This window comes from Monodelphis domestica, chromosome 1 (genome assembly GCF_027887165.1).
Source record: "Monodelphis domestica isolate mMonDom1 chromosome 1, mMonDom1.pri, whole genome shotgun sequence".
Lineage (NCBI taxonomy): Eukaryota > Metazoa > Chordata > Mammalia > Didelphimorphia > Didelphidae > Monodelphis > Monodelphis domestica.
Window position 1 is genome coordinate 78,063,356 of NC_077227.1, and position 15,235 is coordinate 78,078,590.

General features: G+C 43.9%; 2 protein-coding genes across 2 annotated transcripts in view; both read right to left on the reverse strand.

The window, feature by feature from the left end:
• The window catches only part of HOGA1 (4-hydroxy-2-oxoglutarate aldolase 1), a 36,588-nt gene extending 22,171 nt beyond the window's left edge, over nt 1-14,417 (reverse strand). The window contains exon 1 of the mRNA XM_001373861.4: nt 13,700-14,417. Coding sequence (XP_001373898.1) covers nt 13,700-13,919 — 220 coding nt within the window. The 5' untranslated portion in view covers nt 13,920-14,417. The remainder of the gene's footprint in view (nt 1-13,699) is intronic.
• Nucleotides 21-2,688, reverse strand: C1H10orf62 (chromosome 1 C10orf62 homolog). The gene is made up of 2 exons (XM_056794364.1): nt 2,670-2,688; nt 21-1,311 (listed from the first exon to the last, which is right to left on the reverse strand). Exons 1-2 carry the CDS (start codon nt 2,686-2,688, stop codon nt 521-523), a joined length of 810 nt encoding a protein of 269 aa, XP_056650342.1. The 3' UTR covers nt 21-520.
• Nucleotides 14,418-15,235: the final 818 nt, after the last annotated feature.

A 15,235-nucleotide genomic window follows, 5' to 3' on the forward strand; every position in this document is an offset into this window, starting at 1 on the left:
GAAGTCTTCAGACACCGTGCCACAGTATTGCAAGGTTTTATTGGCTCATTCACAGGCATTTTTCTTCAGGTAAATCCCATGCTTCTGGGGGGGGGGGGTGCAGGTCCTGGGGCATTGAGCATGTCCCTCTGTTATGCTACAGGACGCTCCTGGTACCTTCCCAGAGGAGCCAACAGACTGACTGACTAACTTTCTGTGGATTTCTTCTGTGGCCCTCTAGGAGAGGCAGTCTGTTCTGAAGGCACAGCTTTCCCCATTCTTCTTTGTTGGGTCACTATGGTTTCCTGTGCTAGATTTTTTCACTTCTGGCATCCTGTAGACATTGTAAAATGTCCAGATGTTTCCCTGAGGTTAATGGGGTCTGAGGCACATTGGTAGAAATCCTTCTGACTGGCATTAAACTTACTTCTCCTTGGACCAGAGTCAGGATGGGGGAGGTGGTGGTGGGACAGTCTATGAGTGGTGCAACTGCATTGACCTAGTCAGGAGAATAAGATGATGCCAGTCTTGTTAGCTAATTTCAAAAAGAGAAACCATGGTGGCCATGAGATGATTGGCTGTGATTGCCATGGCCATGGTAGCAACTGTTGGAGCGTGTTATGTTGTTTTCCCGGTGGGGCAGGAAATTCTCCTTGACTTTCATCTCTACTTCCTCCAGGATCTTGAATTCCTCTTTATTAATGTCCTTGGTTTCCAAATGACCAGAGTTTGGGTTGACTGGGGCCCTCTGAAGCATGGAATCTGCTAAGTACCGACCTGAGACATCAATTTCCCGCACCTTTGCTGCCATCGATGCCCAAGTTGCTTCTTCCCCTGAAGTTGATTTGGAATTCTCTTTGTAGGTCTCCTTGCACACTTTGCTTCCTGATGTCCTCTGCCGGCTGATAAAGGATTCCTTTTGGACATCAATATTTTTCCCTTCTTTAAGCTTCGAGGTGGAGGTTAAGGTGTCTACATGGAAGGTAGTATTAGTAGCACTGGCCTCCCCACTGCCATTTTGATGCAGGCTGGGTATCTTTTCTTCAGAAAGGCGGCTGAAGTGGGATTTGATCCAGGGAGCATTCTTACTCTCTGAGGTAGCCGAAGTGCTCAGTTTGTCCCATATTAATTCTTTCTCAGCATCCTTCCTTCTCTTGGCGGACTTCTTCTTCCAATGGAGCCAGAGGTAGAGGCCTCCAGCACCCAGAAGCAGGCTGGCCGCCAGCACCACCTTGAATGATGGTTGCTGGGAAATCCCTTCTAGGCTCTCCAGGACCCTGAGCCAGTCAGGCTGAGATAAGAGGGCAGTGGGAATGGGGAGCCTAGGCTCCCCTTACATGGCTCATGCTCAAAGACACCACAGCGGCTAACTGCAGGGCAGATCCCTGCTCCTCCACTCCCTGGGGGAGACCCTCCCCGCCTCAGCAATGAACCCCATTGTGAGGGAGATAGGTGGGAGGGATGGGCAGATGGCCCCAGCAGTCTTTGGGAGCAGTCTGTCAATGCGTGAGCTACCAACACTAGAAGAAACGAATTATTCTTAGAGACTAACTTTGTAAGTTGTGGCTGCCATCAGCTCCATTTACCTTGGATCTCCTGCTTTTGTTGTTGTTCAGTTGTTTTCAGTTATTTTTGACTCTTTGTGACCCCTTTGGGGGTATTCTTGGCAAAGATACTTGCCTCCCTTCTTTCTACAGTTCATTTTACAAATGAGAAAACTGAGGCAAATAGGGTTGAGTGCCCTACCTAGGGTCACACAGCTAATTGGAACTCAGATCTTCCTGACTCCGAGCCTGGCACTCTATCCACTATGCCAGCCTAGCTTCCTGACTCCTGCGACCAGCTCACTAAGCATTGTTTCCATCCTGTCCCACCCCAGCCATCCTGAGAACAAGAAGGGAGGGGGGGGGGGGAGAAAATGAGTGCATTCTGGAATGGTGTTAGGTCACAATCTGGGGAAGTACAAGTGATTGGCTCAGCACAGGGGAAGCACTGGAAAGCTCCCTAAATCATCATGATTCCAAGGGGACCCAAGCATTCCCCTTCTTGACAGAGAAGTGATGGTATCCACACAGAATGAGACATACATCTTTGCACATGGACAATGCAGAAGTTTTTTTCTTGACTAAACATATTTGTTAGGAGGTTTTTTCCTTCTTTTTTTTTTTTTCAAGTGGAGGGTGGAGAAAAGAAAAGAAAAAGTGGGGTTAGTGTTAGGGTTCCCTTTCCACTCAAAATCAGAAGAAAGAAGGCCAGAAGGAAACAAGCCAGGCAACTTTGAAAGCTACATGTTGAATGTATTATATCCTTAAAAAGAAGAGTAAAGTCTATGCCATAGAGATTTTCAATTTCACACACAATTCTTTTCTGCTGTTCCACAATGTATATGGAAATGCTCATCGTATTTGATGTTCAGAATTTACAAAATAAAATGGGAGAGAAAAGGAATCTATCTGGCTTTGGACCTGTGGAGGTGTGTGTGTGTGTGTGTGTGTGTGTGTGTGTGTGTGTGTGTGTGTAAAGGCTATCAGTTGTGTCACCTGCTATTATTTTATAAGCTTGAATATAGACAATAGTTCTTTTGATGCTGGTTATTTCCTTCCAAACACTGGGAATTCCCACCAGGTAAACAATGGCACTTTGGGTAATATCTCAGAAGGAGCTATTATCTTATTTCCCCAAATTCTTACTTTTGAAACCTTGCTTCATGGGTTACGAAGGATGACATACACTCAAGGAGAGATATTAGAAGACAGAAAATGAGGTCAGATACTTATCATATAATATGGTAACAAAAAGACAACCTGAGTGGTGGTGGCATTTTTACCTACAGTATATTAAGACCCAAAGCTGGGCAGCTAGGTGGAACAGTAGGTAGAGTTCTCCTAGAGACAGGAGGTCCTGGTTCATCCATTCCTTGCCATATGACTCTGGGCAAGTCACTTAACCCCAATTGCCTAGCCCTTATGGCTCTTCTGTCTTAGAATTGATACTAATGGGGAATGGATAAGGGATGGAAAGAGAAAATCTGAATCCTAAAGTGTCAGAAAACTGTCAAAAATTGTTGCCACACTATGCCCAAAGGGCTATAAAATTGTGCATTTTGATCCTTTGACTCATATCCCAAAAGAGATCATAAAAAAGAGGAAGGATCTGCTTGTACAAAAATGTTTATAGCAGCTCTTTGTGGTGGCAAAGAATTAGAAACTGAGGGGATGTCCATCAATTGGGGAATGGATAGACAAATTGTGGTATGTGCTGGTGATGGAATACTAGTGTGTTATAAGGAGTGATGAACAGGATGACTTCAGAAAGAGCTGCAAAGACCTACATAACTGATGCAGAGTGAAATCAGCAGAACCAGAACATCATACACAGTAACAGCAATATTGTACAATGATCAGTTATGAAAGTCTTAGCTGCTTTGAACAATGCAGTGATCTGGGACATTTCTGAAGGATTTATGACAATCCTATCCATTCCCAGAGAAAGAACTGTTGGAATAGGATGGATGTGGTCAAAGTATATACCTTTTCCCATTAGTTTATTTGGGTATTTCTTTTGGAGTTTTGGTTTTCTGTGAATATTCTCTTACAATGATGACCAATATGGAAGTATGTTTTGCATGATACTACATGTATAATCCAGATCAAATTGCTTTCCATCTTTGAGTGGGGGGAGGAAAGGGAGGGAAGGAGACAATTTGGATCTTGTAATTTTGGAAAATGCATGTTGAAAACTTTTATTATATGTAACTGGGAAAATAAATTATTTTTGAACAAAAAACATAGTTTCTACATTTAACTGAAAAGATGAATAAATATCACCACTACTACCCTACCAAAAAAGACCAAAGGGAGGTCTCTAGCATGTTTAGATATGTACTTTATGAAGAATTTACAGAAAGAAATAGATAAGGAATCAAATAGAATAAGAAAACATGGATGAGGCTGGTGGGACTATTGAAATAAAAACATTAATTTTTCTCTAATAAATATCAACAGAGCGGGGGAGGGAAAGGTAATAAGTATTTTTTATAGGGCAGCTGGTGGTTAAAATACTGGGCCTGGAATCAGGAAGACTCTTCTTCCTGGGTTCAAATCTGGCCTCAGACACTTACTAGATGTGTGACCCTGGGCAAGTCCCTTAACTCTGCTTCAGTTTCTTCATCTGTAAAATGAATTGGAGAAGGAAATGGCAAACCACTGCATTATCTTTGCCAAGAAAATGTCAAATGGGGTTGCAAAGAATGGACATGACTGAACAGCATTTTTATAGCATATACTATGTGCCAGACACTGTACTAAGTGCTTTTTTACAAATTTTTATTAGATCCTTAAAACAACCCTTGAAGTAGGTAGGTGCTATTATTATCCCCATTTCACAGATGAGGAAACTGAGGCAGTCAAGAGGTTGTGACTGTATCAACTAATAAGTGCCTGAGGCTTGAATTTGAACTCAACTTCCTGATTCCAGGTCCAGTGCTCCAGCCATTTCTCTATAATGACAGTTAGCATTTACATAGGACTTCCTAAGGTTTGAAAAGCACTTCACAAATATCTTGTTTTATCCTCATAACAACACTGGGAGGAAAGAACTATTAAATATCTCCATTGTACAGATAAGGAAACTGAGGCACTGATGAAATGACATGCCCAGGGTCACACAGCTAGTAAAGTATCTGCAATAGGTTTTGAACATCAGATGACTAGAGCAAGGTTTAAAGAAATGCAAACATTTGGGTACAAATTATGTACCTTCCTAAATTCAACTTTTTTTTTTAAACCCTGACTTTCTGTCTTAGAATCAATACTGTGTATTGGTTCCAAGGCAGAAGAGTGGTAAGGGCTAGGCAATGGGGGTTGAGTGACTTTCCCAGGGTCACACAGCTAGAAAGTATCTGAGTTCAAATTTGAACCCAGGACCTCCTATTTCCAGCCCTGGCTCTCCATCCACTGAGCTACCTAGCTGCACCCAACCTACTCTTATTGTTGTTGTTTTTTAACCCTTATCTTCTATCTTAGAATTGATCTTAAGTATTGGTTCCAAAGCAAAAGAGCAATAAAGGCAAGGCAATTGGGGTTAAGTGACTTACCCAGGGTCACACAGCTGAGAAGTATCTGAGACTAGATTTGAACCCAGGACCTCCTAAACCTCTGGAACCCTGACTCCAGGTCTGGCACTCCATCCACTGAGCCACTCAGTTGCCCCCTTATTCAGTTTCAAGGAGACTCTCCAGCTTCTGCTCACCTACAGTGTTTTGTTTTGTTTTTTACTTGCCCAAGAGTGCTAGGCTTTATGTCCAATTCCTAACTTCTAAAATCCACCAAGTGACTTTTCACATTCTGCCAGCTCTCAATGAGTCCTTGGATGGCCCAGCATCCTTGTATGCCAGCCAATACTCTGCCTTCTCTACCTGTCCTCTCTTAGAGAGAACAGCTTTCTTGAACTTTGACTTTCCAGCATCAAAATCATGGGGCTTCATTTTGTCCTGTTTCACAGAGACAAATGATCTGTTTCCATCAACAGACTCCTGGGAAACCATCTCACTCACAGCACTAACTCTTCTAGCCCTGAGAAGAGCCTGGAGTCTAAAAAGCTTGCTGGATTGGGAGTCAGAGGACCTGGATTCAAATCCCATTTTCTGACTTTACCTATATGAACTTAATAAATTACCTCATTATCTATAAAATGAGAGGGTTGGACCAGATTTGGATCTATGATACCATCCAAGTTTTGCCCCCCCAAAATTGGTATCTTTTACTCCTCAGTGCCATAGGATTCTAGATTTAGAAGCAGAAGGGACCCCACAAGCCAACTAGTGAAGTCCATTCTTCCTCTCCCCCCATTTAATGGATGAAGAAACTGAGGCTCTAAAAGGCTCTAGAATACTGTCTGAGGTCACTCCATATCCAACTATGGGCTTTTTTACTGGTTTTCTTCCTCCTCTCCTCCTCCTGGCTTCCCTGGATTCCAATCCCAGCTAAAATCTTTAAGAAACCTTTCCTGAATTGCTCATCAACTCCGGGAGGGGGACAACATGAATCATGTAACTATGGAAGACTTGTGTGTACATTTGATATTGGAAGAAAATAAAATTTAAAAAGGAAACCTTTCCTGATCCCCCTTAATGCTAGCACCCCACCTCTGGGGATCATCTCCATCTTGCATATGGCTTATTTGTAAAGAATAGTTGGCATGTTGTCATCCTTATTAGACTAGGAGCTCCTTGAGAGCAGGTCCTGTCTTTAGCTTTTCTTTACATAAGCCCCAGTGCTTAGAGCATAGCACCTGGCACATTAGTAAATGCCCAGTAAATGTTTACTGACTGACTAAGGGGAAGGGGCAGGACATGAACCCAGGACCTGAGACTAAAACCAGCTCATTTTCCACTGGAGCATATTGCAATTTGCATAATACCAATAACTATTGCCTTTAAAGGACAAGCTCTGATTTTCCTCTGAACATTGTAACACACATTTGAATCCAAAAGTTTTCAAGAAGAGATACACAGTGGTTTCCTGCCAGCTCTGAGCAGTGGGAGCCTTCGCTGAAATGCTGCTTCTGCCTGAGAAGGTATCTCAGTGTTTCTCATAAGATTCCTGATGGCTGTGGCTCCAGAGAGACAGAGACAGACAAACAGATAGAGACAGAGAAACAGAGAGGAAAAGGGAGAGAGAGGGAGGGAGGGAGGGAGGGAGATAGAGACAGAGAGACAGAGAAAGACAAACAGATAGAGACAGAGAAACACAGAGAAAGAGAGAGGAAAAGGGAGAGGGAGGGAGGGAGAGACAGAGACAGAGACAGAAAGACACACAGATAAACAGAGAGGAAAAGGGGGGAGGGAGGAAGACAGAGAGAGAGGGAGAGAGAGAGACAGAGACAGAGACAGAGACAAACAGACCCAGATAGAGAGGAAAATGGGGAGGGAGGGAAGGAGGGAGAGAGAGACAGAGAAAGACAAACAGAGACAGAGAAACAGAGAGGAAAAGGGAGAGGGAGGGAGGGAGAGAGTCAGAGACAGAGACAGTGACAGTGACAGAGACAAACAGAGACAGAAACACAGAGAAACAGAGAGGAAAAGGGAGAGGGAGGGAGGGAGAGACACAGAGAGAGAGAGACAGAGACAGACAGACACACAGATAAACAGAGGAAAAGGGGGGGAGGGAGGGAGAGACAGACAGACAGACAGAGACAGAGACAGAGACAGAGAGAGACAGAGACAGAGACAGAGAGAGACAGAGAGAGGGAGAGAGGTCAGGAATACTTGAATTCAAATGTAGTTTCAGACACTTCCCTCTGTGTGACCTGGACAAGTCACTTAATCTTTGATTCCATGATAGAAGGATCCACTGGAGAAGGAAATGGCAAATCACTCCAGTATCCTCATCAAGAAAACCTCATGGATAGCTATGGCCCATGGAGTCACAGAGTCAGACATAAATGAACACCAGGAGGCTCATAGAGACCTGCTTGGGGTAGGTGTTGCCGGGGTGCTCAATTCCAAGGGCTCTGGGAAGGATCTCTCCTGCCAACTCCCTTCTGCCCTCATCCCAGCCCCCCAACACCTACAGACGCTGCCTTCTCTTGTTCCACCCTCCTCTTAATAATCTGCTTTCAGCCTGACTGCTTTTCTAGTTCCAGGGGGGATCTTCCTAGGCTGGGAAAGGAAGCTTCTAGAAGAGAGTTCACCTGTACAAGATCAGGGGAACCATCCCTCCCATTGGATCCATGAAACCCTCCATATTTATTCATGAGCCTTCCCAGGGCTACAGCTTACCTGAGTGGAGCCTAGATGGGAAAACATGAAAACCACAGCTACAGGAGTAGTGCTCTCTCTCTCTCTCTCTCTCTCTCTCTCTCTCTCTCTCTCTCTCTCTCTCTCTCTCTCTCTCTCTCTCTCTCTCTCTCTCTCTCTCTCTCTCTCTCTCTCTCTCTCTCCTCCCTCTCTGTCTCTCTGTCTGTCTCTCCCTCCCTCCCTTCATCTCTCCCCCCCTCTCTGTCTGTGTGTCTTTCTCCCCTCCCTCTCTGTCTGTCTCTGTCTCCCTTTCTCTGTCTCTCTCTGTCTCTCTCCTCCCTCTCTGTCTCTCTTCTCTGTCTCTCCCTCTCCCTTTCCTTCTCTCTCTCTCTCTCTCTCTCTCTCTCTCTCTCTCTCTCTCTCTCTCTCTCTCTCTCTCTCTCTCTCTCTCTCTTTCTCTGTGTCTCTCTCTGTCTCTCTCTCCTCCCTCTCTGTCTCTCTGTCTCTCCTCCCTCTCTGTCTCTCTCCCTCTCCCATCTTTCTCCCCCACCCCCAGCTCTTCCCTCCCTCTCTGTCTCCCTCTCCCATCTTTCTCCCCCACCCCCAGCTCTTCCCTCCCTCTCTGTCTGTCTCTCTCCCTCTCCACCCCCCACCCCCCTTCTCCAGTCATCAGAAACCTTATGAGAAACACTGAGATACTTTCTCAGGCAGAAGTAGCATTTCAGCGAAGGCTCCCACTGCTCAGAGCTACAGGAAAGCTGGTGCATCTGCCCATTGAAGGATATATATTGAAGCCAATATATTTTTATGTAATGCTGTAGGGCAGGACATAGTTAACATGGATGAGTGCCAGACCGAGTGAATTGAGTATTGAATTTGACTTCCTTAGAATTGGGTCAAAGTTCAAGGAAAGACTCTTTAGCTGATCTAGTCAGCTTCTAAGGTTTATACCTTAATTATCTTGCTCTCGGGGTCCCTTCCAATTTATCCAATAAAGGCTGAAGTGAGGGGAAGAGGGTAGAATGGTTATTCTGTCCTGGGCATTCACTGTGTCTTGAACTGGACTGTGAGTTAATCAGTGCTCTCATCCTCGAGTCTCTTAATGTAGAAGAATGAAAGAGTAGAAGCTTCTGGAAGAAAGAGGTGCCTGTATGCCAGTGACACATTCTCTCTGTCCTATAACTCCTGGAAGCAAAGTCCACACCAAGAGCCCATGTGCCCTGGAATCAGAGCCAGCTTCATCCTCATTTTGGGCAGTGCCCTCCACTACCAAGTCACTTCCAAAAAGACCCTACAGGCTCCCAGAGATGCATGGTTTGCTTTTTTTAATGGAGCAGTTAATACTCTGCTTCCTCTAAAAGGCTGGCCAGGTTTCATGAGGTGAGCCGCCATGTTTTATTTTCTTTTCTAAACTCTTACTTTCCATCTTAGAATCAAAACTGTGTATTTTTTAAACATTATTTTATTTGGTCATTTCCAAACATTATTCATTGGAAACAAAGATCATTTTCTTTTCCTCCCCCCACCCCCACCACCTCTCCCATAGCTGACGCATGATTCCACTGGGTATCACATATGTTCTTGATTCAAACCCATTTCCCTGTTGTTGGTATTTGCATTAGAGTGTTCATTTAGAGTCTCTCCTCAGTCATATCCCCTCCACCCCTGTAGTCAAGCAGTTGCTTTTCCTCGGTGTTTTTATTCCCACAAAAAAACTGTGTATTTTTTTAAAATTAAATTTTTAAAATTTAAGTATTTTCCCCTGGTTACATGTTTCATGTTGTCTTCCTTCTCTTTTCCCTCCCCACTCCTGGAGTCAACAAGCAATTCCACTGGGTTATACATACATTTTTTTATTGTTTAAAACCCATTTCCATATTATTCATTTTTGATAATCATCTTTTAAAAACCAAAACAACACCTCCTATACCTATATAAATAAGTGATAATGCTTTTCTTCTGCATTTGCACTCCCACGGTTCTTTCAGTGTGGATAGCATTCTTTGTCATTGTCCTGAGTCATTGCATTGCTGCTAGTAGTACAGCCTATTACATATGACTGTCCCACAATGCTTTAGTTTCTGTGTACAATGTACTCCTGGTTCTGCTCATTTCGCTCTGCATCAGTTCATGGAGGTCTTTCCAGCTCATATGGAAAACAAGCAGTTCATCATTCCTTTGAGCACAACAGTATCCCACCACCATCATATACCACAATTTGTTCACTCATTCCCAAATTGAGGGACTTCACCTCATTTTCCACTTTTTTGCCCCACAAAGAGTACAGCTACAGCTATGAATATTTTTGTACAAACATTTTTCATTATTATCTCTTTGGGGTACAAACCCAGCAGTGCTATGGCTGGATCGAAGGGCAGACAGTCTTTTAGTGCCCTTTGGGCATAGTTCCAAATTGCCCTCCAGAATGGTTGGATCAATTCACAACTCCACCAACAGTCTATTACTATCCCAATTTTGCCACATCCCCTCCAACATTTATTATTTTCCTTTACTGTCATATTGGCCAATCTGCTAGGTGTGAGGTGATACCTCAGTTGCCTTGATTTGCATTTCTCTAATTAGCAGGAATTTAGGATACCTTTTCATGTGATTATTGATAGTTTTGATTTCTTTATCTGAAAACTGCCTATTCATATCCTTTGACCATTTATCAATTGGGAAATGACTTGATTTCTTGTACATTTGACTTAGTTCCTTATATTTGGGAAATTAGACCTTTGTCAGAGAATTTTGTTATAGATGTTTTTCCCAGTTTGTTGCTTCCCTTCTAATTTTGGTTGCATTGGTTTGTTTGTATAAATCCTTTTAAACTTAATATAATCAGAGTAATTCATTTTACATTTTGTAATGTTCTCTATCTCTTGCTTGGTCTTGAATTCCTTCCTTTCCCATAGATCTGACAGGTATATTATTCTATGTTCACCTAATTTACCTATTTTGAATTTATCTTGGTATAGGGTATAAGATAAACCCCCAATTTTTTCCAAACTGTTTTCCAATTTTCCCAGCAGTTTTTGTTAAATAGTGAGTTCCAAAAGCTGGGATTTTGGGGTTTACTGAACACCAGCTTGCTGAGGTCATTTATCCCTAGTCCATTCCATTGATCCATCCTTCTATCTCTAAACCATATTGTTTTGATGATCACTGCTTTATAGTACAGTTTAAGATCTGGTACTACTAGGCCCCCGCTGTGTATTGGTTCTAAGAAAGAAAAGGCAATGGGGATTAAGGTACTTGCCCAGAGTCACATAGCTAGGAAGTGTCTGAATCCAAATTTGAACCCAAGACCTCCCAACTCCAGGCCTGGCTCTCAATTCACTGATCCACTTTGATGTCCATGTCCACCACGTTTTCTATTAGGAATCCTGGGCCTGGGTCAGTTGGGACCACTTTGTAGAACTAACGGGAGACAAATTTCATACTCTGCCTATTTCCTGCCCCCTTCTGCCCTCCTGGAATGTAGCCCACAGCTGGAGTGAGGATGGCGCCTGCGGAGGCAAGCACTAACAGCTCAAGCACTGGTCCAGTGCTTCCTACATAAGCTAATGGCAATGATAAAAGTATGGCTTCTGCCAGAGATAATGCACTCTCAAGGCTGCTATTAACCAAACTTGGTGGGTTTAGGTCTAGCTTTGGGACCCCTTAGGATAGGGACTTTATTTTAAAAAAAAAACATATTTTGATAACTATTTCTATATGATTGGTTTCCTTTGTAATTCTGTGTCTTGTTTTATGCATTCTAAGAAGGGGTCCATAGGTTTCAGTGCCAAATTGGGCCCATGACATAAAAAAAGGTTAAGAACCCTTATCTTAAAAGGTAGCACAGTGGAAGAACGGAGTCAAGAGGACCTGGGTTCAAATTTGACCTCAGATACTTCCTAGCTTCATGACCCAATTTTCTAGACCTTGTTGCTCTTCTGCCTTGGAATCAACACTTTGTATCCTTTCCAGGTCAAAAGCTAAGAATTTTTTAACCAAGAACTCTTGCCTTAGATGGATTGTATCCTTTAGCAAGTAGCCAGAGCATTGTGCAAAAAGATTACATTGAAAGGATTCTTCCTACACTGATGCACTGTTTGGTGGAAACATGAACTGAGACAACCATTCTGTAGAGCAATCTGGGATCACAACCAAAGGGCCAGAAAACCATGCCTACCCTTTGACCCAGCAATACCACTACTGTGTCTGTATCCTAAAGAGATCAGAGATAAGAGGAAAAAACCTACTTATACAAAAATATTGTTAGCAGCTCTTTCTGTAGTGGCAAAGAATTGGAGATAGGGGGTGGGGGGTGTCCATCAACTGGGGACTAGCTGAACAACATATGGTATATGGTTGAAATGGATAACTATTGCACCATAAGAAATGACAAACAGGATGAATTCGGAAAAACCTGGAAAGACTCATATGAACTGATACAAAGTGAAGTGATCAGAACCAGGAAATTTTATTTTATATAAGTATTATATAAAAATAATAGAAATATATAATAAATATTGTATATAATAAACATATAATATAAATATTATATATGATAAATATACAATATATTATATAATAAATATATAATATAAATGTTCTATGTGATTAATATATGATATATAATATAAATTTTATGTATAGTTAATATATAGTATGAATATTATATATAGTAAATATATAACAAATATTATATATGAAATATTATATGATGATCAACTGTGAAGTACTAAACTATTATCAGCAAAACAAGGTTTCAGGATAACCCCAAGAGCCTCATGATACAAAAAACAACTTGCTATCTTTAATCAAAGAAGGAATGATTAGAATCTGATTACAGAACAAAGTATGCAACTTTGCTTAATTTCCTTCTTGATTTTTAAAAAATTGTATATGGGATATATGTCTTCAGTCAAGACATGGGGAAGATGAAAATATGTATTGCATGAAAGCACTCATATAATCTATATCAGATTATTTACCACCTTGGAGGGGATGAGGGGAGGGAGGGAGAGAATTCAAATCACAAAATGTCAGAAAATAAATGTCAATTTTTTAATAAAATTAAAAAGAAAAAATTCCATCTCCAGAAAGTCCAAAGCTTTGATCTTTTCAGAGGCAAAATTCCATAGAGTGCTATCCCCCTGGGGGTGTAGGGGTAAGGGGGGGTACAGAGATCTGAGCTGCGGTAAGAGTCATCTCCCGGCAGGGTGGCTGTGGGTTGTAAAAGCCAACTCAGTAAGGTGCTGCTATATTGGCTTAATAATAGTAGTAGTATGATAATAAACCACTTCTGTTGTCTGTCCAATTGCTCTGTTTTAGAAGGGGCCGTCTCTGAATATTGATCAGTAAAGATAAGAGGAAAGGAAAGCCAGTCAAAAGCAAATAAAAGAGGGGGCCCAAGTAGTCAATTGCAGGATTCCGGCATTCAGTCAGTTGCTAAGCATTTGTGCCAGCACTGGGGATGCAAAGAGGGGCAAAAGACAGAGCTCATAAACTAATAGGGAGGGAGAAGAAAAACCTGAAGCAGAGGAGATACTAACTCTGAACATTCCTACTCAGATCCAGGGAGCGATGAGACAGACTCCAGAGACAAGATGGAGAGGATCCATCTTCAAAAGGGTTCCAGAAAGGGGGCTGTTGGGGATTTCTTAGAGGTCATTCTCAGGGGAGAAGGTTCCCTATTTCTCCCTCACAGGAAAATGGCAGGTCACACCTACATCTGTGTTGAGCCTTGCTCGCGGCCTTGGCTGAGGAGAGGCTGACCACTGGTGTCCATCCCCACGAGCACCCCTGGGCCACTGAATCACACACAGAACCTCTGCTCTGGAAGGGGCACGAGGAAGCCACGAATGGGGCCTCACTTAGTGAATTGGAAGCCTTGAGAAAGCAAGTGGCCGGCTGCTGGGATCAGATCCAGGCCTGCCCAGCTCCTGCTCTGACCCTCCTGCCTCCCTCAGCCATATCCAGGATTCCCCTTACCTCGGAAGGGGATGGTGCCAAGTTTGTACAGATTCTCTTCCAGCTTGCCGTAGTCCACCTCTGCCGTGGCCGTGAAAGGGGTGGTCACTGGGGGGTAGATGCCCCCAATGTCCACTTTCCTCCCCTCCCCAGAGGCCCAGCCTGTCAGACTCCGGGCCAGGCATCTGCCCAGCCCCTTTGCCCCCAGCCTCGCAGAGGACCAGACTTGCGATGCCAGCATATCCTTAGGAAGTCTTAATTCGGCGGCTCTCTGCCCCTGACCTGGAGTCAAGCCTGAGCTCTCTCCCTCCTGTTAATAATCAATAGTTAGTTAAAAATTTGCTGCCCCCATCCCGATACCTGGGTTCATAAACAGGAGGGAGGCGTGGGCTGGGGAGTGAAAGAGTGGGGGGATGATCGTAAGATTGAACACTGGACTTAGGCTTGGAGATCCCTTAGTCCAACTCTTTACGGAGCAGGAAACTGAGGCCCAGAAGGAACAAGGCTGTGATTCGAACTGAGGCCCTGTGTCTCTGGGGGGGACCTTTTTGCACTGCCCAGCTCCCCCCACCCCACTTTCTTACAGGCCCGTCCAGAAAGCCACAGACAAGTTTCTTTTGTCCCTTACAAAGCTAGGGGATAAGCCTGCCTTCCGTGGGCCCCCGTGAGTTTGAACTCTCCCACCCACCCCATTTCCCGAGGGAAGAGCTGGCACCCCAAGTGGGAGGGGTTTGGAGGGCTCCCGGTTTTCCGGTCTCCCGCCCAGGGGAGGAGAGGCACCAGGGCTGCTCTGGGGTCGCTGATTGGCGGAGAGCCTCTTCTCTGGTCTCCTCCCTCCTGCTCCCACTGGGTTTTTTCTGCTTTTTCCCTGCCACAGGGGGCAGCTCCCCCTCCCTTTCACCCCCTGCTTTCTCGGTGATTCTTGGCCCCTAGACACGAGGTGGGAGCGCTGCCTTGGGAGAAAGCAGGTGGGGACAGGGAGGAGGGAGACTGAGGAATGGGGCAGAGGGTGCCACGGGGTAAAGAGGGGAGCAAAGGAAGGACATCAGGAGGAGGGGAGGGGTTAGAGGAATGGACTGCTCAGGGGCACTAATAGGATAAGTGCTGAGGAATGAAGGGGCACCCTCATCGCAGGAGTCTTGGGATGGAGAGATACAGCAAGATTCAGAAGGGTGGCGAGTGGGAGGAAAAAGACAGTAAAACCAAAGCTGGCCTCAGACACTTCCTAGCCATGGGATTCCTGGAAAAGTCCCTTCACTCTGCCTCAGTTTCCTCCTCTGTAAAATGAGCCAGGGAGGGAAATGGCAAATCCCTCCAGTATCTTTGCCAAGAAAACCCTAAAGGATGGGGGTTTTAACAAATGACTTTATTATAAAAATGAATAAAACAAAAATAGGTTTTGAGGGATAACATGTAAAATCCAGTGGAATGGCTTGTCAGCTCCAGGAGAGGGGATGGAAGAGGGGAGGGAGAAAATATGAATCATGGAGCCATTGGAAAAGAATTTTTTTAATTAAAAAAAAAGAAAAGAAAACCCCCAAATTGTATCATGAAGAA